The sequence below is a fragment of the Primulina tabacum genome, chromosome 6 (genome assembly GCF_025594145.1).
Source record: "Primulina tabacum isolate GXHZ01 chromosome 6, ASM2559414v2, whole genome shotgun sequence".
Classification (NCBI taxonomy): domain Eukaryota; kingdom Viridiplantae; phylum Streptophyta; class Magnoliopsida; order Lamiales; family Gesneriaceae; genus Primulina; species Primulina tabacum.
Genome location: NC_134555.1, coordinates 41,835,630 through 41,863,268, shown reverse-complemented (window position 1 = coordinate 41,863,268; position 27,639 = coordinate 41,835,630). Strand labels below are relative to the sequence as shown.

At 32.8% G+C, this 27,639-nt stretch overlaps 2 protein-coding genes and 1 pseudogene across 3 annotated transcripts; 2 read left to right on the top strand and 1 right to left on the bottom strand.

Moving 5' to 3' along the window:
- Positions 1-6,531: 6,531 nt before the first annotated feature.
- Positions 6,532-9,647, bottom strand: LOC142549650 (growth-regulating factor 1-like; annotated as a pseudogene).
- A 9,114-nt stretch (positions 9,648-18,761) lies between these two features.
- LOC142548255 (transcription factor bHLH62-like) lies at positions 18,762-21,124 on the top strand. Its single transcript, XM_075656572.1, has 7 exons — positions 18,762-19,676; positions 19,769-19,957; positions 20,045-20,110; positions 20,185-20,253; positions 20,478-20,549; positions 20,625-20,725; positions 20,812-21,124. Exons 1-7 carry the CDS (start codon positions 19,308-19,310, stop codon positions 20,813-20,815), a joined length of 870 nt encoding a protein of 289 aa, XP_075512687.1. The 5' UTR covers positions 18,762-19,307; the 3' UTR covers positions 20,816-21,124.
- A 462-nt stretch (positions 21,125-21,586) lies between these two features.
- LOC142549649 (putative pentatricopeptide repeat-containing protein At5g65820) lies at positions 21,587-24,596 on the top strand. 2 transcript variants are annotated; one of them, XM_075658707.1, is made up of 3 exons: positions 21,587-21,869; positions 21,950-22,073; positions 22,279-24,596. In XM_075658707.1, exon 3 carries the CDS (start codon positions 22,378-22,380, stop codon positions 24,349-24,351), a length of 1,974 nt encoding a protein of 657 aa, XP_075514822.1. In that variant the 5' UTR covers positions 21,587-21,869; positions 21,950-22,073; positions 22,279-22,377; the 3' UTR covers positions 24,352-24,596. The 2 variants fall into 2 exon arrangements, with proteins under 2 accessions (XP_075514822.1, XP_075514821.1); XM_075658706.1 differs by having other exon boundaries at positions 21,588-21,869; positions 22,186-24,596.
- The last annotated feature ends 3,043 nt before the right edge of the window (positions 24,597-27,639 follow it).

The following is a 27,639-nucleotide window of genomic DNA, read 5'->3' as shown; positions in this document are numbered from 1 at the left end:
GGGTCAACCCTACCGATATTCACAATAAAAAGTAATATTCTTAGCATAAAAAGTAATATTTTTTCATGGATGACCCAAATAAGATATCTGTCGCACAAATACGATCCGAGAGACCGTCTCACACAAGTTTTTGTCAAATATTAATATTGGATCTGTTTAATTTTAGTTATCCATTTAAATTTAAGTTAAATCTTCCATTATTCAGCTTACAAGCATTTTAAAACTCACAAATATCTTATAGATAAAAAATTTTAGTATTTGTTTAATATATATATATATAAGAGTTAGTCGTTTGTGAGAATAATATCATTTTTAATAACTTCCATTTTTAATTTATTTTCTAAAATTCTCTCTTTCATATTTAGATTTTAATTTAAAGAGACCCCTTTTTTAGTTCCTAATTTAAATCAAATATTATAATCATTTCTTGACATACATCTCCTTGCATTACTTGTGATAAATAAAAACATAAGAATTATTAACCCAAAAAGAATATAGTCTAGAGAATTAAGATAAGGTCCCCGTCTTCCATTGTTTTGACGTCAGGAAGGACAGGGCAATGTGACTTTTCTTACTACAAAGAGTGAGAACCTTAACGGAGTGACTTTCAAAGAAGAGTTGCAATGGTAGCAACGTATTCATGATGGGATGGTTTGATCGATTTATTTTGAAAAACGATTTAATTGATCGGTCGAATTGGAAAAATATTATATTATATAAAATAATTATATAATATAATAAATGATATATTTTAAATTCTAAAAATTTTAAATACATATAAAAATAATAAAAATATATATATTTGTCTAGGTTTAAAATCTAAACAACATACATATAATCAAGTATAATTTTATCCATATTTTTTTAAAAATAAATCAACCAAATTAAGATTTAATATTATTAAAATAATAATTTTAATAAAAAAATGGATAAAATTTTAAATATAAGAAATAATTTTTTTAAAGAAATAAAAAATTGAAATTTAAAAGCGGGTGAACCGGTCGGAACTGGTTTTTAATCGGTTCAAGACCAGTTTGACTGTTACCGACCCATGACTGGTTTTCAGTCAAAATTACCTATCCGATTTTAAAAACACTGAATAGAATGAAAAATGAAATTTATACAAAATCCACTCTATATTACAAAGTTCATTCTTTTGTCTTAAAAAAAATTGGCTTCGCCACAAGGTTGGAACAGAGTAGTCAAAAGTAGCACCCAAAAGCATAATAAAAGCTAAAAGACTAATCTTTATCTTGCATTGGAAAAAAAAAAGAAAAAAAAGAAAAAAAAAAGAGAGATCGAGATGATTTATCTTTACAAAATATGTATTTAAGATTAGAACATGTGACCAACCAAATAATTCAGGGACAGGTGTTGAAATTCCCTAGGGGAAGCTTGAAAAGCCATCCTAACCGCATATTTGGTATTTTGAATATTTTGCCAACATGAAAGATGAATCATGCACGTATTCACAAGATTCTAATCTTCTTTGCAACATCAACGGCATTATAATCTGGTCCGAGCTTGACGTACTCTTTCTTCGCACCATCGGGCAAGATCAAGGTATTTACCTTCTCGGCCTTGATCCGAAACATAATCCTTTGACATTGTGCTTGTCAGCACATTTGTCCACAATGAAAACCAAAGCGTTGTTCTCCACAACCGCCTTCATTGCAGACGCGGTGATAATTGGATAATGAATAATTATCTGATATGCCGCCCTACTGCTAAGTTTCTGGGGATTCTTTTCCTTGATGTTGTTCGATAGGATGCCGCAGGATCTAATTAAGTAATCCGGGAAGTTTACAATCTTCGATGAATGAGACCTGGCTACTACTTTTCCTTTAATGAGCTCAACTTTTTCAAGTGCTTTCTTTTTTTTCCTTTTTTTTAAGAATACCCAAAACCCATATTTTCTAGCATTTTGAAAATCCTTCTACATTAAAACATCCATAAGTTTGCATCTTTACAAGGCACGACATAGCGAAAATTAATATCTCGTAATGCAAAATACAGGAAGATAATAAAATCTCCAGCAAAAACCAACTCCATGCTAGTAGCCAAAGTTAACACCTAAATTCTCGAAAAAAAATTCGCCACTCGTCAAAGATCATGTTCTCCGGGTACTTTGTTTAATCAATGAAACCCGACTGTGTGAAGATCAGAGTATTCATGATCCAATCGAACGCACAACTCACCAAATAGCCATCATTTCCATACAGCCAATAACAATATTTTAAAAAAATTAAAACAGAAACCAACAAAAAATAATATCAGTACCTTTAACTGGAACGAAGATCCAGCTGAAAATGAAACTTTGCGCTGGACGAACCAATTTGCAGGCTGACCACTGTCAATGAAGATATTGCAGAGGAAACAAGAAACCGCAGTTTCGAATCACAGTTCCGCCAACTTTCTTCAATTCATATATCTGGGCTGGGCCATTGTATATTCAATGTAAAGATTTGGGCCTTTTCCCTTGGAGGGTTTCTCTTTCCACCCATGAAAGAAATGACTCGGGCCACGACATTGCAACAGCTTAGTTTTATATATAATCATGAATTTAAAAAATCTTATAGTACCAAATATGTAAAATTCTTAAATTTCATTGTCTTGTCTTATCCAAATATTTCAATATATTACTTTAAAAAAACTTAAAATAAACGACTTATAATACATAGGACATGACACCCTTAAATGCAAAGTAAATGTTTTTTTTTCTAATTTAGAAAAAAGGATCATTATATTTATGTAGCATGAGGTTTATCATAATTACCGAAAATTTTTAACCATATTTAAATGTTTTTATATATTTCTTGTAGGATCGAGCGCTTTACTAAAAAATATAGTCGATTGTAATTGTGAAACTCAAATATTTTAAATTGTACAGTAACACAAGCACCACGTGTCGATTGCTCTACTAGAAATGACAATTATTGTTAGGGATGTAATCGAGTCGAGCCGAGTCGAGCTCTTGAATGTTTGAGCTTGGTTCGTTTATAATCGAGCCGAGCTCGAGCTTTATTTAACGAATATATGCATGGCTCACGAGCTTATTCAAGCCTTTATCGAACCTAAACAAGCTTAATAAATATGAATTATACATTTAAATTTTCATTAAATTAATTAAAAAGTAAATTATATATTTAAAAAATATATATTATTATTATTAAAATTTGTAAATTTATTATAATAAATAAATTTAATAGATTTTTCTATATATTTCATAAATAATATGCAAAATCAATAAATCAAATATCAAAACTATTATTTTTCATCTAAAATATTACTCATGAACTTATCAACGAACATGTTCACGAGCTAACGAGCCGAATACTGTAAAACTTGAGTTTGGTTTGTTTATCATAACGAGCCTCATTAAACGAGCTCAAACGAGCTTTTATCGAATCGAGCTTCGAATAGCTCACAAACGGTTTGATTCGTTTACATCCCTAATTATTGTACTCAACAATATATCTCTCGATAATTGCACTCCTTGCAATCAATGTGATTCGAAATTGTGATATTAGCTCTGATACCAATTGTAGGACTGCGCGTTTGCCACTTTATTAAAAGTTATAACTGATGATAATTATGCAACTTAAATCTTTTAAAATGTATATCAGTACTAACACTACGTTTCAATTACTCTACCAATAAAAAGAATTATTGCTAAATTCTATTAGGTATAAATATTTATTTCAAGATTCATTTATTATAAATAAGTAAATACATCATATATACAACAAAACAATATTTTAATATATTGATAAAAATCTAATTAAATAAATATATGTCATAGGAGCCGTGATGTGATATTTTATAACGGGTGAAGCTAGTTTAACTATCATTTTTAATTTTTCTAAATCTAGTGTTGATCTGTTGGGAATTTTCTTAAAAAAATATTTAATATGAAAGTTGTAAACCATGGAACAAAAATCTTAGGCCGCGTTTGGTTCGGATGATTAGCCGGGATAGATTATTTTATCCTACCTAGTCAGCTGTTTGGTACGCGTGATTATTTAACCAAGTCAACCCCTCCTATGAATGATTAGGTTATATTAGGTAGGTTAAAATAATACCTCCTCACTCCTCTAGGATTATTTATCCAACTCTTAATACCTCATATTTTTTCAATTTTACCCTTCTCTTATATTCAAACTCACCACCACTTCCCGCCACCGACCGCCGCCGACCGTCGACGTACGCGCCGGCCGAGCCCCGGCCGACCGCCGGCGCTGGTCGAAATTTCCGGCCGGCCGTTTCTGGCCGCCGCCGTCGCCGCCGCCGCGAAGGGGAAGGGCAATTTTGTCTTTTCATCAAAAAATTCAAAATTATCCTACACTTAAAAATCTTACCAAACATAATATTATTTTACTCCATATATTACAATCCTACCACAATCATTTTCTTTATCATTTACATACTAATCATTAGTTTATCCTATTCTTCCAACCAAACGTCAGCATATACAAAAAAAGCGGTACGCATGTGTCGGCCGAAGCAATGATACGTCTAAGTTTATGTGATTACGGCGGTACATAAAATCTCATTCATTGTTCCGATTTATGTGATTACGACGACTAAGTTTTTGTATTCGATGTATGTTTTTTCGATAAGTTTGTGATTTGAAAAGTTATACTTTAATTTAAATATAAATAAAATATATTTATTTTATTATATTTGTAAAATATATTAAAATATATTTTAGTTGTGTATATTATTTATTTATTGAGTTGTAATTTTATTAATATGTAATTATAATACTATAATTTAGATAGAGAAAATTAATATATATTTATAAATATTGTAAAAATATAGTAAATTTGAATATATATTTTAACAATTGATACATATTTGTATTAATTAATTTTTCTATCATTGTTACACAAAAATTATTTCGATACTTATTTATTGCTAGTGTCAACTCATCAACATTGTGTATGTAAAGTAATATACAAATATTATATTTTGTGGGTACATTATATGAATTTATTTTAAAGTATTTGATTTTAATATGATGCGTCATTTTTTGCAATTTGATAGTTTTGTGTGTTTTTTTTTTTTTTTTTTGGTATAATTTAAGATTGAACATACCAAGATACCAACTAAAGTGTTCTTGCTTTAATTTATATATTATAGATAATATAATTTTTAAATAAATATAAATTTATTTTACACTCTCAACCAATAAAAATATTGAAAATAAAAATGTGTATCTAATTGAAATTAACAAGAATAATTGGACTTAAAATAATTTGATTTAAGCATAAAATTTATTTTCAGTTGGATCATATACCACAATTGAATTATTATAATAGTGCATGTACTAATTTTAAATTTATCAATAATTGTATATGAAATGTATTTATTTATTTATATTATACTTTGCAGGGTTAAGTGTAAAATAAATATAAACCCAATATATTACTTGTAATTTGAGAAATATTTATATTTATTTATTAGTTTTCCCAAACCTTAAGAAGGTTCCTTAATATTTAAATATGGTTAGTTTTGTTTTGTACTTATAATAAAAAATAACATGAGGTAATTGTATTATCTTTTTTTTTTTATACTGAAAATTTATATTGATGAGAAATAAATGTGAATTCATATTCTTAAATTTGTAAGAAAAAGAAGGGGGAAAGGACAGAAATTAATATTTCCATCAAACTGCACTATTTTTCCATTCACAAGTATGAGAAAACCCTAATTCAATTTTAGAAACTATTTTTCAAATAATTTCATGTACAAATGCATAAAAGTATGTGTACAGAATAAAATTATGGGGTTTCGACCATATAGATATTTAGATAATTCAATGCCTGTATAAGTGTCAAAAATAGCTTCGTTCTAAAACAAATAAATCAATTCAAAACTTTTAAATTCACGAAACGTGTAACAGAAAAAGGTGAGAATTTAAAAAATTAATTAAAGTAAATAGGGATATTTGAGGAATTAATTAAAGTAAATAAAGGTATTTGAGGTATGTTCAAAAAATATATGATGACTCAAAGTTTTTTTTTTATGCCAAAGTTGTATAATATATATTTGCAATTTGTGAATTAATATCAACAACTTGGTAAATAAATTTTTTTTTACAATTGAACAAAAATATCTTTGGTAACTAATCCTTCGTAATTTTGTTTGGCGCCAATGTTTTCTTAAAACTTCATATAAACACGCGCCATTCCCTTTGGTTTTTTCCGACAAAAATAATTTTATCTTACAATTTGCACTCTTTATTCATTAAACCCACAAAAAGAGTAAAATAATTTAATTTCTACTTGCTCATAAAATTATCAAATTAGCATGCTTTGACTGGCAGGATGAAATGATAATGATACAAGGATGATCAATATATATATATATATCAATATCATAATGATTTATATGTAACAATAAAACTTGATTTAAATATTGAATAAAACAAAAATATATAACTCATTAACTTCATGCCCGTCGGTGGTATGTGAAATAAGCTTCAGAATTGATCTCAATAAATACCAAAACAGCACGAGACTCAAATCATTCAAGAATGTCACGTGCTATGGGAGTTAAATTTTCAATGCGTAGTGTCAGCAAGAACAATTTAATGAAGTTCCTGCCGCTGCATGAATTTGCTGCTAGCTCAAGCAGCAAATGACTGCTGCTGCAAGAAACACATTTCACGCTTGAATTGAAACAATACATTGAACAAAGCGAATAAAAAATGAGTACGAGGTTGAAATGAACAAGGTCACACTACTACAAAACCAGTTGCAAGACATCAAAGGATGAACGGATTCTAACTTGTTTTATCGTTTCTCATTCGTGTGTGCACGGGAGGTGGACTGGAAATGCTTTCTTGTCAGCGCTTCGTGGGCTGCTTCCTGAACTGCTGTTAGAAAGCGTGATGAAAGTGGATTTCTGCAGGACACCGGTAGGAGAGGAATCCAAGTTTGGGTTATAAATCCATGCTTGCATGGAAGAGGGGTTCGCTCCCATTTCTGCATAGGTAGTTGTGCTTGTCAATACCTCGCCTAAGGGTCCACCCATTGAACTACCCCATGATTGCTTTTGCATTTGCTTGCCGAGATTGTGACTAACACCAAGGCTCATATGGACAGGGACAGGGTTAAGCTCCTGCGACAGCTTAATAGTTGAGCTCGTTGATTTCTCCTGTGCGGGAGAACTAGAGGATGATGAAAAGTCGGGAGCAACTGGGATGGACATTGAAAGCTGGGTCCAATCCGAGTTCAGTTCTTCCGGCCAGGAGACTGAGCCACTATTTGACTGATTCTTTGGACCATTATCAATAAAATGTTGAGCTGAATGTTGATTGTCTGTTTCTTTGTCCGTGTATTTTAAGAAAGAACCAGTGTTTCTAGTAGTCATGAAAGATATTCTTTCCGCGGGATTGACAAGGGAATCAGAGGTGACCAGTCCAAACTCCGAGTACGATGATTTTCCAAGCGGAACGTATTGTTTTGCAATGGAGAATGGACATATCTTTAGACTTCAGATCGAGAGTAGAAGGCATCACAGATACGCCTTGAAGTCCTTGTGTTCTGCAAACAATTCCATCATTTTGATCAAGAAAAACGACACGATTCTAGTACAAGTTCAGCCTACATTAAAGTTATGAAGAAAGAAACAATGTAAAAGCATATTCTTGTGATATTTCTCTAAGATCGAGGGAACATTATGAAAGCTGATATGTGTACTAGGTCATGTACCTGTTATCACGATTTTCAGCAGAAGCAACGGTAAGATTGGGCTGCAAGGAATTGAATTGGTGCGTAATGACACCAAAGCTGTTGGATGGGCTGCTGCTGGATATCACCGATGCTGATGAGGAAGATGCAAGCGGTGCCACATTTGAAGCAATGGATCCAGAGACAGCATGGCCAGTGTGGCCTTCCACAGGCTTTCTTGAACGGTGGCGACCCCTGTTAATGTGCCTTTCACAGTATTTCTGATCAGGTACAGCATCTCTAGAGCAACGCCACTTCTTTCCATCTGTTCTCCTACACCTCCCAGGCTCAGGATCATTGCTTCCGGAAAAACCTAGATGGAAAGGACCCCACCCCACTGCATGCACAAAAAAGGAGATAAATAGCCAAATACCTCAAAACAAGCAAGTGATATAGAGTTGTTCAGCTAGCTCACGACTTTCATAAATTAATTCCTTAAATATCAGGGGGGAAACATGATATTGGTCATTGAGAAAACATCCTAATAAATTACTGCCAAAAACAGAACAAGACACTCAACAGAATAAAAAAAGGGACAGAAATAAAGCAGGCCATTATCAGTTTAATCGGAAGCTTACATAAATTTGAGGCATGAGTTCCATATGAGTATAGGGATTTCTTGATGGGCACAAGTAAGTATGACGGAACAGAAACATTTGCCACAATATGTTTATAGATCAAAGCCTGATGCTCAAGTTCCATCCATTGAGAGGGAGTAAATGGCCCTTTCAGCCTAGCAAAAGGCGCCCGCATGCTGTCATTTAAACCACCTGATCAACCAAGAACCAAAACAAGAAAGTTAGGTGGAAGTTTGTGTAAGCGCGTGCGCACATATCGAACCAACAGTGCATCAAATACCTGAAAGAATGAATGATGCACCAAAGCAAAACTACACATCAACTTTATTCTCTTTGTTATGACGTGAGATGCCCACTGTTTGGGGCCAATAAAATTTAAAATCTACGTTATTCTTGACAAGATTCCAAAATATTATTGAGTAATACAGGAGAAGATCCAAGTCACAAGACTTTATTTTTTTTTTGGGGAAAAAAACCCTTCACAAAGCACCCAACTCCACATAACCGACAGATTACCGCACCATCCCCATCTTTATGTTTAAGCAAATAAATATCCCAAGCAAAAAACTTATCAATCAGTTCTTCACTTCCCCACAAACTAATCACATCCTAAGAAAAGTCCACTCAAATATTATACTAAAAATCAAATCTTCACCCAAAAAAGCGGGAGCAGAAACACAGAAAATAAAAATAAACTTCAAAGTAACAAAAAAACCTTCTTATCAGAACCCAAATGTACCTCCTGTTCTACTATGGGGCTCATCTGGAAAAAATGAAAACGCAATGCTCCTACTCGCATCATCACTGTTCATCCCGCCATTGCGAGAGAACGAAAGCATCTGCTGTCCATCCTCAACCCCTAATCCCCACGGATTAGATCTCCCGAGAGCTGCAAAACTTTCACTTGCACCGTGCTTGGAACTGAAATCAACTTCACCAGGCTTCAGCATTTTGGTAAGCCTCCAGTTATCCTCAGCAAGCCCAGATCTTTGGTGCTTCAAATTCACAGATCCGCTACCCTTTTCATTTCCGGGCTCAGTCGAACCCCCACCAGGAGTATTAGAAGCGGGTTGCTTGTGGCTCACAACCCCAAAATCCATATCTCATGAAGAAAGCTGTGAAGTTTACAACAAGAACCCCACACAAGAGAAGGAGAATGAGTTCATTGCAAGTCACTTTGTAGGAAAGAAAGCGAAGCTGAAGGAAGATTAGGCATCGCCTAGTAATTATAGACAGAGGAGAGAGACGAAAACAGATGCCTTTGAGATGAAAAACAAAGTGTAAAAATAGCTGAGAGCAGTGCGTGTGAAAGAAATATGCCACGCTGCCGATAACAAATGCTCTCGCATGTTCAACTTAAATACCATACTCTCTTTAATTTATACTCCATAAATCCATATTTTTAAAAATAAACTCAGCACAAATAATTATATTATATTACACATCTATAATTAATATATTATTAATATTGAGATAATAAACAATTTCGATGTCATGTATGTATTTTTATCAATAAAAATACATGTTGAATGATATTTACTAACACAATATTTGATAAACAAAAAATACCCTGCTATAATAGCTTAGAGCGCTAGTAGTCTATGTAGTTTGACGAATAATCTTGCTAAAATCTCAAAGGGGATGAAACCAAGAAAAAGGACAAAATATTGGGTCAGAGATAAAGAAGCATGAACGTCAATTGATGTTCATAAAAATAGGATGTCTCCGGTTGGATATTTAGAGAAAAAGTAGGTTTTTTTAGGATGATTTCACGAATTTTTATGTGTGAGACGAGTCAACCCTACCGATTCATAATAAAAAGTAATACTTTTTCATGGATGACTCAAATAAGAGATCTGTATCACAAAATACGATCCGGGAGACCGTCTCACACAAATTTTTGGCCTAGAGAAATCATTAATTTTTTTTTATAGATTTCGGGAAATTAAACATCAATTTGGCTTTACAACTCCAATTAATGCACCAAAAACAGAAAATGTTTTTATTTCCACGACTCACATGCAATTGCTCCACATTATGTAATCTTTATTTTAAATTTACTTATAATTTAAATCATATGAACACATATTATATATACTATTTTACTATATATTAAAGTTAAACTTGATAAGCTAACCAATTTGATGCGTCGGTGAAGTTCTTTTCAAAATCCAAAAACATATCTATTAACTTTCTTACATTTTTTTTATTACTATTCAATATCTCCCTCCAAATCAATTTCAAATATTAAGAAAAAAAATTTCTATCTATAAATTCCTTACATTTCTCTATTAATTTTAATATATATGATTTATATAATATTTTACACACAATTTCTTGTGTATAATGTTGATGTAAAGAACTATGTACCTTTTTCAAAACTAAATAAATGGTGGATACCTAAAAACCCCAACAAGTTACCATGTTCGATTAGTACATACTTGTGTGATCCCAAACCATTAATTTGGTCAAAATAAGAACAAAGATCTATGACAGCCAACAAGATACCATAATTAATATGGTACCACGTGACTACCTTGGTGGGACTAATTATTAATTAGTTTCACCAATAACTACTGTTTAGCCCAAATCTTTAATTCTTCGTACTCCCTATTATTTTTTCCCTAAAAATAAGCTATCAGGTGACTGGTTCTCAAAATCTCGTAGGTATAAGATATTTTGATAAGATATCTTGAGAAGTTCTAATTGCAAATATTATTACTTTACACACTTAGTATCAATTATCGTACACGCAATGTCTTTGTTTAAAGTTGTATAACATTTTCGGTATTACTAGTAGTTAACCCGTGCGATGCACGGGATGATATTATTAAAAATTAGTGAAACATGAATAGATATTTAAATTGAAAAAAATAATATAATTATAAAAAATAAAAATAAAAACTATTATTTCGCTTATTTTAAAAACTTTCTTAAATACAACGCATATCGATTAATTTTTTTGACTGATAATCACTATCATATATCAAAATTTTAGATTGTGTTAGCCTAAGACAATAACATGATGCTTATCGTGTTTAGTGTATTGATGTCGACCACCAACCTTGATACATATTTAATTCTTTAATTTTCGAGAAGCTATATATTATTATTTTTTAACGTGATAAAAAAAAATTTAGTCACGTTCAATAAAATTAATGAGAAATAATTTTTAAAAAATTCAGTACTTTCGTCTAAATCCACATTCACAAACAATTTTGTGACATGACACATGTTTGACACATTTGAATGATAACAATAATTGTTTCATATAAATATCTTTATTCAAATGGGTTGTGATTTTATCTACAAAATCTCTTCATAATATAAACAACATCCTATTATTTCGAAAGAAAAATGAAACATGTAATCTTAAGTAAATTATGTATAAATCAGAAAAGTTATTTTATTAAATCGACTATGTGTATTCCAAAACAATATCAATAAAATTTATGATGTGTTTTCTAATAAGATGCGTACTTTCTTTATAATTGATTTAATCATTTCCATAAATAGATATTTTATACTATCATGTATCCGTGAACTTTATAATATAGAAGAAAATTATACAATTAGTAATACGTAATAATTAAAATTTTATACAAATAGAAGAATAATATTTTACACTCCTCGATCATGAAAGACAGATTTCAAACTCAATGTCTCGTTGTTTCCATATGTATGTAGTTCATAACAATGAACAAATATAAATTTACACGAACATTACATCTTGGATGATTCAACTGATATATGGTGCTGAAAAGAGGAGTCATTTCAGAATTCAATTTTGGAGTAGATAAATTTAGTAAGATAAATAGAATAAAATTGATTTATAATATAATATGCAATATTGCATTATTTATAATTTAAAATTCAAATTAGACATCCCAAGGGACAAAATTATACATTAGATGCTTTTGACAAAATTATATCATACATTAACTCTTTCAAATTATGGAAATCTCGAATTGCATGCATTGGGTGTCAAGCATTTCTGATTATTGAGGGTAATATATGTAATGCCCAGGATTTTATATATTATAATCTGAGATTAATCTGAAATGAATTATGGATTAATTGATGTGATTATAGACGGAAAGTATTAGACCGGGAAAGAAAAGAAAAGACGCAAAAGATGTGCGAGGGTAGTGTGTTCGTGCACATGCGCGACTTGATGCGCGAGCCATGCGCGATTTGGCCAGAAGACCCCGCGCATATGCGCAAAGTGAGGGCGCACATATGCGCGAGGTGTCCAGTAGCATTTCCAGAGAGTTGGGCGCACATGCGCGGAGTGGAGACGCGCATATGCGCGAGGGGTAGAATGCACGAGACAGTAGGTCTCGCGCATATGCGCGAGCAGTCCGGTAGTTAATCTTCCGGATAGAACTTCCGGTGCATATGCGCGGGGCTTGGGCGCGCATATGCGCGCGACATGTAGAATTGAAATAAGCCACTTGGTCTCTCGTATGCAACGTGTGTGTACATATATATATATATATATATATATATATATATATATATGTATGTATATATCATGAATTCATTTCAGAATTCATAAGAAATCGAAGAAGCTTCAGAGAAATGGTGAAAAATCCTTACGCCTTTATATCTCGATCCGTCCGTTAGATTTTCAATCCGACTTCAGTACTGAGTTCCTATCGACGCAGGCTACAACTGGACGTAAGTTTTGTTACGTTTAGACATGATTTGAAATTATGATATTGTCAGAATTAAATATGAATCATATATGGTGTTTCTGATATCGTAGACATCGTATAATTGAAGTCAGATTGAAAAACAGACTGTGTATGTATTTGTTATGATTTTCGGAGTTGATTTGATTGAGATTCAATATCAGGGTTGTATTGTTAATCATTATAAGTTGTACCGATATTGATTATGAATTCTGGTATTATATCTGTGATGTTGAGACTGACGAGGTTATCGAGGCTGTATTGTGATACCGTCGAAACATTAGTGGATTGATATTGATCAGATTCAGTAGCGACTTCGATTATATTGTGATATCGTCGATATGGATTAGATTGTATCTTGATTCGATATTGATCAGATTATGTTTGATTTGAGTATTAATCAGACTAGATTTTGAATTGAGTTGCATATTGAGATTGTGCCTATGTGATATTGTATCTCAGATTGATATGGACAGATTTGACTTCGAGACTTCGACTTCGTCAGACCGAGAAGATAAAGGTATAAATTAATGTTGAGTTGGGATTGCACAACTCGAGTGGGATTTGACTCGAGTTTCCCTAAATCACATACTTTACCTTATTGCATTGATATTTGCATGGACTTGATTTGATATGCTTGTTCTATTGATTTATAGAGAGCAGGTATTAGATGAGTATTAGACGAGTGATCTTGTGACAGAAGTGTCTGATAGTGGTGGGATCGCCACGGGCACATTGCACGATGTCACAAGATCGGAAATTGGTGAAAACGCCAAAGTCTGTGACGGTTAGGTCAAGACACTGGATGTTTGGTTATATCGATGTGGATAGAATTGGAGTTTCTTCTATTACTGGTGATCGATACCATATCGATGTGGATAGAATTGAAGTTTCTTCTATTACTGGTGATCGATATGGAATGCCAACGTCTGGAAACCGGGATCCCTAGACTAGGATTGAGTCTAGTCTATGCATGAGAGTTACGGATAGTGATTCATTGATTGATGTTGATTTATGTTCCTGATTATGGTTCATGTTTAAAGTATGATTTATATTGTTTTGTGTTCCTGATTATGGCCTAAGGCTAGAGTATGGTTTATTATTGATGTTGATACATGTTCGGATTTGTATACATGTTATAACTATTTGTTATATGCTTTTATATTGTTTATATGATTGCATGTATACATGATTTATACTGGGAATATAATTCTCACCGGAGTTATCCGGCTGTTGTTTTGTTTGTATGTGTGCATGGCAACAGGTGAGGCATGATCAGGGTCGAGAAGATGAGGAAAAATCGTGATAGAGTGGAGACTACGGACTTTATTGTAAATATGATTTGAACACTTGATATTTAGTTGTTGAACCTTAGTTTTATTGAATGTAGATCGTACATGATTTGTACTTTATTTTATTAGTTAATTCCATTACGTTCCGCATTTAAAGAAAATTTTTTTATGACCCAAATTCCTTGATTAGTAAATTGATCCTAATGATGATTAATAATTGAATTAGCGTCCGGGTCCCCACAATATAAATGTATATTTTGAGTAATTTAATGTCCATTTGAAACTCTTTTGAATCTATCTCTTTTAATTTTTTTGTGCTCTCTTATTTGAATTTTTAAGAAGACAATTCGAGATATACAATATACATATGGTTTTGGAAGAAAACTACAATGCATTAATTTTTTCAAATTAAGATAATTTCGAAATAATATGTATTTGAGATAAAAAAAATTTATGATTATTAAATGGTAAATTAGTGTAAATTGAAAAATCTTATTGTAATGATAACTTTTAACACTCAACCAAATTTATTTTTAGAAAAATTAAATAAACTAATTAAATATTATATTTCTTTTTTAATAAATAATTTGGGCAGGAAATTATTCAAAATAGCAAAATTTATTTTTAAATGATTAACTCGTGAGTGATACTGAACATTGCAATCATTTGTATTTTAAATTTATTTATATAGTTTTTAATTAAACTGATTGATATAATCAATTCAAAAATTTTAATATAGTTTACGTTTAAATAGAGTTTAGTTTTAATTTGAGTAAAAAAACAAAAAAAACATATAAGACATAAATTACATTTGAATTAATATAAAAATTAATTAAATTTAAAATTGAATTAAATGAATTGATACAATCAATGCAAACAATAATTGAAGTGATCATTTACTGCAGTACACATATCTCAATATTCATGATAAATATTTCCTTTTATAGAAATGACATTTTGGCGGTAAATTACTATTTTTGGTAAAAACTCTGCTTTTATATATATATAGATATGTTACATAATAACAATATATTTTTTAAACCAGGATATATAATATTTTTTAAATGACAAAAACTTGCATGATACTGTCTCACAGGTCGTATTTTGTGAGACGGATCTCTTATTTGGGTCTTCTATGAAATAATATTACTTTTTATTCTAAGAGTATTACTTTTTATTGTGAATATCGGTACGGTTGACCCGCCTCACAGATAAAAATTCATGAGACCATCTCACAAAAGACTTACTCATCGTACGAATAGCTCAGAGCGGTGTCAAGGCAGATTGCACAATCCAATGAATCCATCCCCCGATTGGATGGCTTTAATTGAGTGAATATTGTATTATTCGATTCAAGATAAATGCATTAATATCTTCGAGGGCCGGTTTAAATCCTCTCATTCACTGGGCCGAGTGTAAGTCTTCGTTGAAGTCCAATCTAAAATGGTCTCATTAGAAAAGAAATCTTCCCGGGGAGCCCAGCATTAATTTTAAGGTGGAGCCTTTCATGTAGATATATAAAATTATTTGGTTATTCTATCTTATAAAAAAAAACCTTTGGTTATTCCAAAAAAAAAAAAAAAAAAACTTCGAAGATTTAAGTTGTCTAATGGATTCAACTAATTAATTGGGAGATTTAATCAATTGCTGAAATTTGGATTCCAAAAATGGAAATTCATAAGGTCATGTTTGTTCTAATAAAGATGATCCTCCAATTATACAGCTAATAGATAATTTACCAATCTTATCAATCTCATGTTAATTTAATCTCCTTATTTAATTATTTGGATAAATTTTAAAACATTACTGTACAATTCATTCTTTCTCCAACTGACCTAGAGATTGGCCGTTAAAGTGGTTTATTTAAATTTTAGTTAGGGGAACAGGGAAGGGTTTGCCAGTTTTGTTACAATCGAGTCTTGAATAAAATCTGTAACTTTCAAAATTTGTGTACAACATTTTATACCTCAAATCTGAACCATTTGTCTACATTTATTATTCCTTTTTTCACATTTTATACCATAATTATTAGAGTAGGTCTCTTGTGAGAGGGTCTCACGAGTCAATCCTATCGATATTCACAATAAAAAATAATATTCTTAGCATGAAAAAGTGATACCTTTTCATGGATGACTCAAATAAGAGATCCGTCTCACAAAATACGACCAGTGAGACCGTCTCACATAAGTTTTTGCCTAATTATTAATCTAATTCAAAAAATGAAACCTATCATTGCATGATCTGCGGCATAAGAATAAATTCAATATAGATTATTACATCTCCTGGATTTTGATTATTACATCTCCTTGATTTTTGAGCTCACACTTGCACTAAAAAAGGCAAGTTATCTTTACTATTTATTTTAAAGGTATACATAATTGTATACTGTTTTTGGGCATAATTCTATTCCTATTATGCTGAATTCCGTTGTTGCGCACATTTGTTGTAGGGTGGAGTTCAATCTATCCTGAGGTTATTATTCTCAAAATGGATCCAATAATGAATATTTTTTGTTGGGTCAAACATAAACCTCACACATTTGGACCATTGGATCTGCAACGAAGATTATATAACCGTTGTAGCTAAGACTTTTTCTGTCAAGTTTTGTTCCAGACGGCATCGCTTACCCTCGTCCACTTCTGCTGGTGCCTACAGCAATTTGCTGAGCTAAACTGTGTAATGTTAATAGGGGGCAGTACGTGCTCATGCTAGCTACTTTCTTGTGAATTGACAAGTAATATAATTTGTCCTCTACCTTGAATTATTTATGAGTTTCTTTCATCTCGGGGGATATGAAATATATGAATCTTAATTTTGGAAAGTTGGCCAACCCTGTATTTTTTTATATTGTAATCTTGGACTTCCTGATTTAAAATAAATTATGATATGTTGTGCTGTGAATTGTGATCAAATAATGGGTTTTTTTTTTAGTGAATTTGAAACCCACTTATTTAGAAGTTTAATTTTCATAATCGAGCTCTCTCCATCACGGATTTAAACTACTACCATTGTTAATAATAACACCACAATGATGGGAGAAGTAGTACTCGCATAGAGACGAGTCTATGATATATCAAGAGTGTTACTCTCGATATGTTTTAATATAAAATGGTCAATTGATTATCTGATAGACTTTAACATGTTTTTATTTTAAATTTAAATGATTGTCTTATTTTAAAATATATTGTGGTTTAGCATAGATTGACCTATGGTCGGGTTAGTTTTAATAGAATTACTCATGTTAAATTATAGATTGAATTGAAGCTCATAGTTATGGCCTAATAGTTCATAAGTCGAATCGAATACTAATAGGGTGCATCTAAAGTAGGTCATGTTAATCTAGGTCAAGGAAAAAACTTACGCGAGAATGGTTTTTGCCATTCTTCGGATCTTAAACCCGTCGAAGATTTGAAGGTTCCAAATTTCTCGGTTCCTGTTGATGCACCAGAAAACCAAGTTTAAGCAGCTCAAGATAGCCGTGACGGAAACAATACCACTCAAATCGATTTTGCGATAACCCAACCGGTATCTAAGTATTTTCGGGTTCAAACGACTACTGTAAATTCTTGGATCCCTGGGGCACAGATGAGACCTCGAGTGCCTTTTTTTGCGGCATGGACAGATATAACATGATGTGACATTGAAGGAATTGAATATATGTTTTTCATGTAGAAAAATATAAGGGGATGGAAGTGGTTTAGTTTTTATGGTTTTTTCTTTCCGAAATTACTGTCATAAGTTGTTCTGTTTCCAAAATAGTTTTATAATTTTAATATTTAAATAAATAAATCTATTTTATATTTATATTTAGAAAAATTTATGTCCTTGTAGAAAAAAATATTTAATATTATTTTTAATATGTATAAATAAATTTTTTATTAAAAAAATATATTTAATAATTTACTCAATTAAATATTAATATTTTTGTTTTCTATATCCTAATAAAAATATATAATAAAACTGTATTTTAAATTTGATAAAAAAAATAAAGTGACAAAGTGGAGATTTAAGAAATGATGATAAAATGAATATTTAAGAAAATATATAAGGATATTTTTGAGAAGTGAAATATAAAAATAAATCTCTTTGAAAAATGTGAGATATCTCAACTTTTTTTAAAACCATTTATAAGCTGTCAAACAAATTATTTTGACGTTTTAAGTGGTTTGCCACTTATTTTATCAAACAAATTATGAGAGCTTATAAGTTCTAAAGACAACTTATAAGATTTTTTTTTGAAACTTACAAGCTATGCTAAACACTCTCTCAAAGGTCTATGTCTACAAAAAAATTTGCAAGGACAAAAATTATAGAAAAACATATATTTTAATAACTAAATTGAAACTTTATTAACATCGCAACAAGTTGGATTTGGTGCTTAAGTGGGGTTAAAAAGCCTTGTGTGAAGTAATATCTAGAGCCCAATTGGGTCTACATACATTATCTTTTGAAATCTAACAAAGGGCCTGAGAAACTGTAGTTATATTCCCCTCCAGAAAGATTCTGAATGTTTTCAAAGTTTGGCAAATTTTATCTGCACACATTTTTGTTGTTTAAGATCTTGGACCTGCTTCAATCATAGTTGGAGAGAATTTATTGGGCTTGTTGTACCAATTTAAAATCTTCCCAAGAAGATTATGTTTAAGAAGCTTAAGAAATAATCAGCTAGAAGATAGGATTTGCACATAGATATTGTTTTGTTTGCATACACCTATCCTACCCCATGGCCTATATAAAGCTGCAAAAGGTGTTTGTCTATGCTCATTGTCTGGAAAATGTTTCTCTTTTACAGCTAATAGATTAATCCTCCCTTCAAATTCAGTCAAAACATTTAAAATACAGATTCTTTAATCTGTTTCAGCATCTTTTTATGGGTTTTTGAAATTTTTTGGATTAGCAATATTTAGCATCATATCGTTTACTCCTTTCCTGATTTTGATAACAAGAGTTGAATGCAAAACACTTTAAAACTTCGAGAGGGCTGGGAGAGAAACAGTTGGGATAGCAATGGGTTCAGATTCAAGAAATGAACCTCGAACGGAGGATGTTATTAGAGTAACTTCATTTGCCTCTTGTGATCAGATTGATAGTTTTTCTTTCTACGATATTCCAGGAACTCGAGTATCTGTTACTGAGGAGGACCTTTTCAAACATCTAGTGGAGATGGAGACCATTGAATTCGGTGTCTTTTGCAATGAAAATGTGCCTAAGATTAGTGATTCTGTTCATAATCCGAGAAACTTCTTTGATCAAATGGCATCCGACACTCGTGAGGGATTTCAAAAGGGTTCTTTTGTGGAAAGCTTAGAGCGCTCGTTCTCTCGAAAGAGAAGGAAAACAGTGGCTCGTGGTGAATCTGAACTATCAGACTCCAAGGTCAGAAAATTCAAATGAAATATGACTCTTCTTTCCTGTACACCTTTTTTGTCATCAAAATATTAATAGAATCTGGTACAAATCGTGATCAGGATGCTGGAAAATCTCGAAAGAAAAATGAAAAACAAATCATGGAGAAAAAAGAACAGCTTGATCACAAATCTGATGCTCTGAATGGACTTATAAATCCAAAAGCTAATACAGAAACCGCAGAGGAGGATCACATCGAAACCAGATTAAAACGAGACCAAGCGGTCAACAGACACAACCTTGCCGAAAGAGTATGCTTCAATCAATGTCTACTTAATCTAATTCTTGAATTCTCGGTATCCAACATCGGTTAATGTCTGCAAATGTTTGTATTATAGATTAGAAGAGAGCGGATAAACGAGCGAATGAAGTTTCTTCAGGGCCTTGTTCCAGGATGCGATAAGGTGAGCTTGGGACAAACTAAGTTTACCTCCCTCTGGAGTATATTACCAATCACTGGCTTCACATTCCATTTCAGATCATGGGGAAAGCGGTAATGCTTGACGAAATCATCAACTATATACTATCAATGCAACATCAGGTTGAGGTAATGCCCTCCTTCTTCTGAGTCTGATGTTATAATATCTGAAGTTTATTTACCTCAGCAATCTTGGGCATATAGACCCGTTGGCTTCTCTTCTTTTGTTGTCTATAAAGTGATAAATAAAAGCTGACACCGAAATTGTTAATAATCTGGCCATTGCCAAAATGTCATTCGTCTTTGCAATAATTATTCTTCTTTTACTGTAAATAATATCACTCTTCCTTCAGTTTCTGTACAGGAAGCTAACTGCTGTGAATGTAAGTGAAAAATCTCAACCAGATCAATTTCTGTCCAAGGATGTAAGTATTTGTTTTGCCATATTGAGTGTATTACCACATTATGTAAACATCTAAGCTCAAGTCATATCCATATAGATTTGTCCTGCACAAGGAGTAATTGCAGCAACTAAAGGCGATCAAGAAGTGAACTCCTTTCCATTGCCTGCCCCAGAATTATGCCACCACCAACTCCTCGAGTGACCATTCTAAACCAAAACTTTGTCTAAATTCTACTGTCTGTAGCAGCCTGATTTTGTATTGTTTTGTTAATTTTTCGTTTCAGTTGAGCTACGGTTTTAGCAAAGAGGACGCTAGCATAGATAAAGAATGTTCGGGATGGGACGTTTGCGTGTTTCATTTTCCAGAAACTGAACGGCTCATTTCTTGTATTTTACACTCTTTTTTATCTGCTTGTGTTTTGCTGCTGTTGTTTATACAGTGGTGGTGCTAAAATTGCTGGCTTGCGCTTCAAATTTTGGCTGAAGTGAAATGTCTTGCAGTTTGTTGTAATCTAATTATACTTACTGACATGGGGATGAACTTCAAGAAATTAGAATGCCCTTGTCGATATTGGTTTTTATATTGAAACCATACGAGCCTCATTATTTTAAAGAAATTATTTTAAAAAAATCAGTTTTTTTGAATTTTTTTTTCGTGATTCTCATGGTCTTGTTAGAATTGTCATGCATGGTAGGTAGTATCTGCGGTGCTCATAGCTCATACAATTGTTGGAGCTATGAGCATCCGCGATGCACTTTACTGTTTAAAAGATCTTAATTTCTCGATCATCATTCATCTATTTTTCGGTTATCGATGATCTCAAAACTAAGACATGATATTTCTAGTTAGAGTTTGATCTTCAAAGATTGTCGGTTTCTAGTTTCGTATTACATTTTTGTTATTTGGTTTTTGTAGATAAAGTTATACATCTTTAAAAAAAAAAATAATAATTCTGATGCGATTAAGTCTATCTTAGAATTTGCTTTAAAAAATATATATTAATAAATTTTAAAAAAATAATGAGAAAGTTAAATAAAGGGAGACCTCGACCCCTTCATTTAACTTTTCAAGAGGCCTACCGCCGGAGGTTTGAAATCACTTGGAAATTATAAATTTTTAAATCTTACGGTGAAAAAGAATTTTACTCAATTTAAAGTGAAAATCGGAAATATATACAACTGGTTCCCCGCCTCCGTCCTGCACCGCCCCTTGCGAATTATGTCCATCACCGGCTTCTGTTTATTGCCCTCGCCACCGCCAAATCTCAGCTCCCTCGCCACCGTCAAAATCCAGTCCAGCAAATTACTTTGTTTGTTCTAAAGATATACGTCTTACTCTCAGGTGGCCTACTGAATTATTTTTCGTCAAATTAAGCTAACAATCGCACCTCATTATCCTTCTGCTTCTGTGGTGATTTTCAGATTTTGTAAGGCTCAAGGCAAATTGCAGATTGCGCAACTAAGAAAGATTTTGGCTCCGTCCCTTTTTCTCTCTCCAAAGAATAGTAGTCTCACGAGTAACTGAAGCGACTGCTGCAATTGTTCGGTCTGTAGTGCTACTCTACTGTGTTTCTTGTTTTTATTTCTTATCTCTAATCGTTTTTGTTTTACTGAGTTTGGGATTGAGATTTATTGGTTTTTGGGTTTTGCCAATATAGGCACGAAAATTTGGGGGAAAAGATTTAGAGGAGAAAGACTTCAAATTGATATTTCGCCTCCTTTAATATTTGGAATTGGAATTTTTGTTGAAGGAAATTGAATTATTGAACGGGTGATCAAACGATGTAGTAGACGACGAAGCTGGCAGTCTCCGGTGTTGCTAATACTAGAATTTTATTGTTGCCATAGAAATGCAGAGAGTCGCTTCGAAGAAATTATCTGTTCTTTATTTTCAATATCATAAACTGTTGAATTTTTCTCTCTTTTCCGCCTCTTCATTCGTGGGTTCGCCCCAGGTGGCATCACATATTGCACAAACTCTTGAGCCCGAGCATCCAACCATACCAAATGGAATCTTCGAAGCAGTACACGAACCAAGAGAAGGGTTTGGTCTCATCCACCTCAAGAATGAAATAGAATTACCTAAGGAAAGTCTGGTACCACCCTATGATGAATATTCTGCTGAAGTTGAAAAGGTATACAGAATATTACGGAAATTTCACTCTAGAGTCCCGAAATTGGAGCTTGCATTGCAAGAATCTGGTATAGTGGTCAGGGCTGGGTTAACTGAAAGGGTTGTTAACCGCTGTGGTGATGCTGGGAATTTAGGATACAGATTCTTTGTGTGGGCGTCAAAGCAGCCAGGTTACAGGCATAGCTATGACGTGTACAAATCAATTATTAAGGTTTTAGGGAAAATGAGACAATTTGGAGCTGTTTGGGCTCTCCTCGAGGAGATGAGGAAAGAAAATCCTCAGCTTCTGACTCCAGATGTTTTTGTTGTTCTAATGAGGAGATTTGCTTCTGCAAGAATGGTGAAAAAGGCTATTGAAGTGTTGGACGAGATGCCCAAGTATGGGCATGAACCTGATGAGTATGTTTTTGGGTGCTTGTTGGATGCCTTGTGTAAGAATGGCAGTGTAAAGGAAGCTGCTTTGCTGTTTGAGGATATGAAGATTAGATTCAACCCAACTATCAAGCACTTTACATCTCTGTTGTATGGTTGGTGTAAAGAAGGAAAGCTCGTGGAAGCAAAATTTGTGTTGGTGAAAATGAGGGAAGCAGGTTTTGAGCCTGATATAGTAGTTTATAACAATTTGCTTCAAGGATATTCTGGGGCAGGGAAAATGGTTGATGCTTTTCATCTTTTGCAAGAGATGAGGAGTAGTGGTTGCGAGCCAACTGCAACTTCACATACCATCGTGATTCAGGCACTTTGTGCTCGAGAAAAAATGGTAGAGGCAATGAGAGTGTTTATGGATATGGAAAATGCTGGGTGTGAATCTGATATTATTGTGTACACAACTTTGATAAGTGGCTTTTGTAAGTGGGGCAAGATTGATAAAGGGTACGAGCTTTTAGATGCTATGATACAGAAAGGGCATACACCAAATCAGACAACTTATATGCATATCATGTTAGCTCATGAGAAAAAGCAAGAATTGGAGGAGTGCCAGGAGCTTTTGGAGGAGATGCGGAAGATTGATGTTTTGCCTGACCTGATCATTTATGGTATCATAATCAGATTGGCATGCAAGCTTGGGGAGACTAAACAAGCTATAAAAGTTATGAACGAAATAGAGACAAATGGATTCAGCCCTGGAGTTGACACCTTTGTCATTTTGATTAATGGGCTCATTGAGCAAGGATGCTTAGTTGAATCTTGTGATTACTTCAAAGAAATGGTCAATAGAGGCCTTCTGGCCGTTCCCCAGTACGGGACTTTGAAGGGCCTGTTGAATTCCCTTTTGAGAGCAGAGATGATTCAGATGGCTAAAGATGTATGGAGTTGTGTGACAAGTAGAGGATGCGAGCTTAATGTGTATGCATGGACGATTTGGATTCATGCTCTGTTTTCGAATGGTCATGTGAAAGACGCTTGCTTTTACTGTTTGGATATGATGGATGCTGGCTTGATGCCTCAGCCTGATACATTTGCAAAGCTAATGCGAGGTCTGAGGAAGCTGTATAACAGACAAATTGCAGCTGAGATTACAGAGAAAGTAAGGGAAATGGCCGCAGAGAGACAAGTGACATTCAAAATGTATAAAAGACGGGGTGAAAGAAATTTGAAAGAGAAAGCTAAGGCAAAAATAGATGGAAGGAAGAGGAGGGCTCGTCAACGCCGTTGGGGAAGAGGTCATAAGAAGGCTGAGCTTTCATGATTTGCGGGAAGGGTACTCAACCACTGACGTAAACTGGCTTTGGTTGTAACAGTTCGAAATTGAGTTATATTGAAAGGGGAGAGCAGGGGTCCAGACTCCAGAATGAGTCGAGTCTACTCGCGCACTGATTGATTGGATTTTTCCGACCTTGAGTCACATTATAACTTAATTTGCAAAATAAGTTTGTTGTAACTGGATTTCAATTTCTGAGCCCAAAATTTATTAAAATTAAAATTGAGTTCAACTAGCCGTAAACTGGCCGGGAAAACACTTTCATCTATGAAATGAAAGTTACACGTGCGCATGGACTTTATCATGTGCTCATGTCTCAAGTTTGGGACGAGAAGTCAGGTTAGAGATCCAATTTAAATAAATTTCTCCTAGCTAAATTTTTTTTTTTTTTTATTATTATTATCGATAGTGAAAAGCTAATTGTTAGTATAATCAATGGGCCTTCCTTCTCCATAAGTGGGCTATAGCAAGAAAGTTCTATTTGGGCCGTGTATGCCTTAAGCCCAAAATTAAACCCAAATTTGGCCCTAGCTACGCTAATTAAGTGGGCTTACATCACTTGGCGAACTTACGCATTTGAATAATACAATAAAATAATAAAAAAGCCCATTTATATCTCTAATAAACACTAAGTTTTACGCTTCAATAAGACCATATGGGCCAATAGGCCCACTATAAATTTCTCTCAACTTTGTTAAATTTTCCTTTTGAGGAGACACATGAACATGGTGGGAATAAGCCATGTACCATGGTTTCCTTAGTGGCAACAAAAATAAACATATATTTGTTACTTTTATTGAAATGCCAAAAAAAAGAGAGTTACATACAAAAATAATTTTGATCCCAACTAACTTGAAATTTGAAATTATATGATCAGGATGATTCGGATGTGCCAACATGATCATCAAATGTTAATCATTTGGTTGATCATTAGTGTTCCTCTTCTTTGGTACAAATCTTTTCCTCCACAAGACAAGAGTTCGTGCCATTTCTTCGATTTTGGTGGCAATATGACCATAATTTTCTCACCAATGACCTAAATTGTTGTTAAAAAGATCTTCATTCTAGATAAGTTTTCCAATGACCAAGTCGCTTATAAAATATACAAATGTGTAATGAATGTTCCCATATGTGAGGAAAATTAACTTTCTTGATAATATTTTACTGTGTTGTATGTACTAAAATACATATATGATTCATCTTATTATGATGTGGACAAACACTTGTGTGAGACGTGCTCACGAGTCGTATTTTGTGAGATGGTCTCACGAGTTGTATTTTGTGAGACGAGTCTCTTATTTGGATCATTCATGAAAAATTATTATTTTTTATTGTGAATATCGGTATGGTTGATCCGTCTCACAGATAAAGATTCGTGAGATCGTCTTACAAGAGACCTACTCTATGATGTGTTAGATACTGAATTATACATCAAATCCGTATCGACTTGATTGATACTTAAATGCAAGATAAAGCCTTGAAATTTTCTTGCAAGTTGAAATGAAAATGGGAAATAATTAATTAATACGTAGCTAGAGCATTAAAGTGAGTTCAAACAAAATAATCGACATCAATCTCAGCTGGCTGGAGTAGTCCCATGTAATATAAGGCTAGTTAAGATAGAACAAGGAGTCACGAATTGGGTTGAAATTGATGGATTTTTAAATAATTGTGTGGAAATTTATCAGCTCCCATGCTCGGATCATTTGACGTTGCTACACTACATGCTTGATTGTTACTTGTGACAGCATCGATTACCATAAATGTTGACAAATATTGGCTACATCTGAAAGAAACATGAAAGACTAGAACAAGCTTGCATGGGACCTTAAATCATAAATATGTGAAACATATCAAAATTTTGATAAATTTTTTTGTCAAGTTATATTGATTATTTAAGGGGGCACGATCGAGATGAGTACGATTTCTTCGAAAAAAATTGAGTTTTATGCTTATTTTTAATTTTAAATTAAAATTATATGTACAATTGTCTTTGATTTAAGGCTTCTATCTTTCCATAAGTTGACTCCGAGGTCGAAACATAATATTTTATGTTATCCATGAATATTTACGAATTCACTTTAAATGGGGTTAGTTTAGGGAGTTTATGAGCTCTCCCTTGATTTACATTATTTTTATTTGTTATTTGGAAACCGACGAAGATATTTTCTAAGTTCTTAATGTTATTTACTTTTTATATTTACATAAAAACTTTTGTGAGATGACCTCACGATCCTATTTGGAGTACGAAAATGTATTACTTTTTATCTTGAAAGTATTACTTCTTATTTAAATATGGGCATAGTTGGCTCATCTTACAGATAAAGATTCGTGAGACTGTCTCACAATAAACTTACTAATAAATTTTTAAATGGATTGTTATAGGGATATTTTTAAAGAAATTCGACTTAATCAGATATTAAATTAAAAAATAACACAAAAATATCACATATATGCATAGAAGTCGTGAAAATGATAGCCAGTTTCAATAATTCGGGGGAAGCGTTTGAAAAAAATCATAAAGCTTACGCATAAAATATATATTATACAATCAATTAACCAAATATGGTATTATTGTTCTCGATATAAAACCGAACAAGAATCATATTTTCGATCAATCATTATTGTTTGCATGTAGATCTATCATCTTTGTAAACTTGATGTGATTTGTCCATAAGTGTGCAAAATTTGGCTCGATTCCTCTAGAAACTTGAAATTGATCTGTCAAAATTTGTATTTTTCGTTCAACGGATCTTAATTCATTAATTTGGTCTTTTATAATTTGATTTTTTTTTTCAAAGGATCGATATCTAACATTTTCTAGTGTAACATCATCGTTTACTTGAAAAAAATTTAAAATTGAAAAAAATGCAACTTATTATACTAAAAATCGTATATTAACTGATAGCACGACAAAAAATGAAAACTTGATCTTCACATGAGAATCTTCTATGCTAAATGGAAAATAAAAATAAATTTCACCTATAGTATATCTAGCTGTGTATGAAAAGTCTCGACTTATTAATTATGAGATTAAAATAAAAGAGGAAAATTTTGTGTGAACTTTAGAATAGTTTTCATTTGAAAGTGAGGGACGATGATAAATATTTGGTCTTCCATAATCAGGACTTGAACCGATGAGTCCGGTTCGGAGACGAACAAAGCTTAAACAAAGTGGGGTATTGTAACCCTAGTTCTTGAGCAAAGATATATCCAAAGTTATTTATGACTGTCATCACCTTGATGGGATAATGATTAGATATTACAAAGAGACTA

Coding starts and splice junctions, on each gene's coding strand:
- LOC142548255 (XM_075656572.1), top strand. CDS start 19,308: ATGGGTTCAGATTCAAGAAATGAACCTCGAACGGAGGATGTTATTAGA. Junction 19,677..19,768: donor CTGAACTATCAGACTCCAAG/GTCAGAAAATTC, acceptor AATCGTGATCAG/GATGCTGGAAAATCTCGAAA. Junction 20,111..20,184: donor TTGTTCCAGGATGCGATAAG/GTGAGCTTGGGA, acceptor ATTCCATTTCAG/ATCATGGGGAAAGCGGTAAT.
- LOC142549649 (XM_075658707.1), top strand. CDS start 22,378: ATGCAGAGAGTCGCTTCGAAGAAATTATCTGTTCTTTATTTTCAATAT.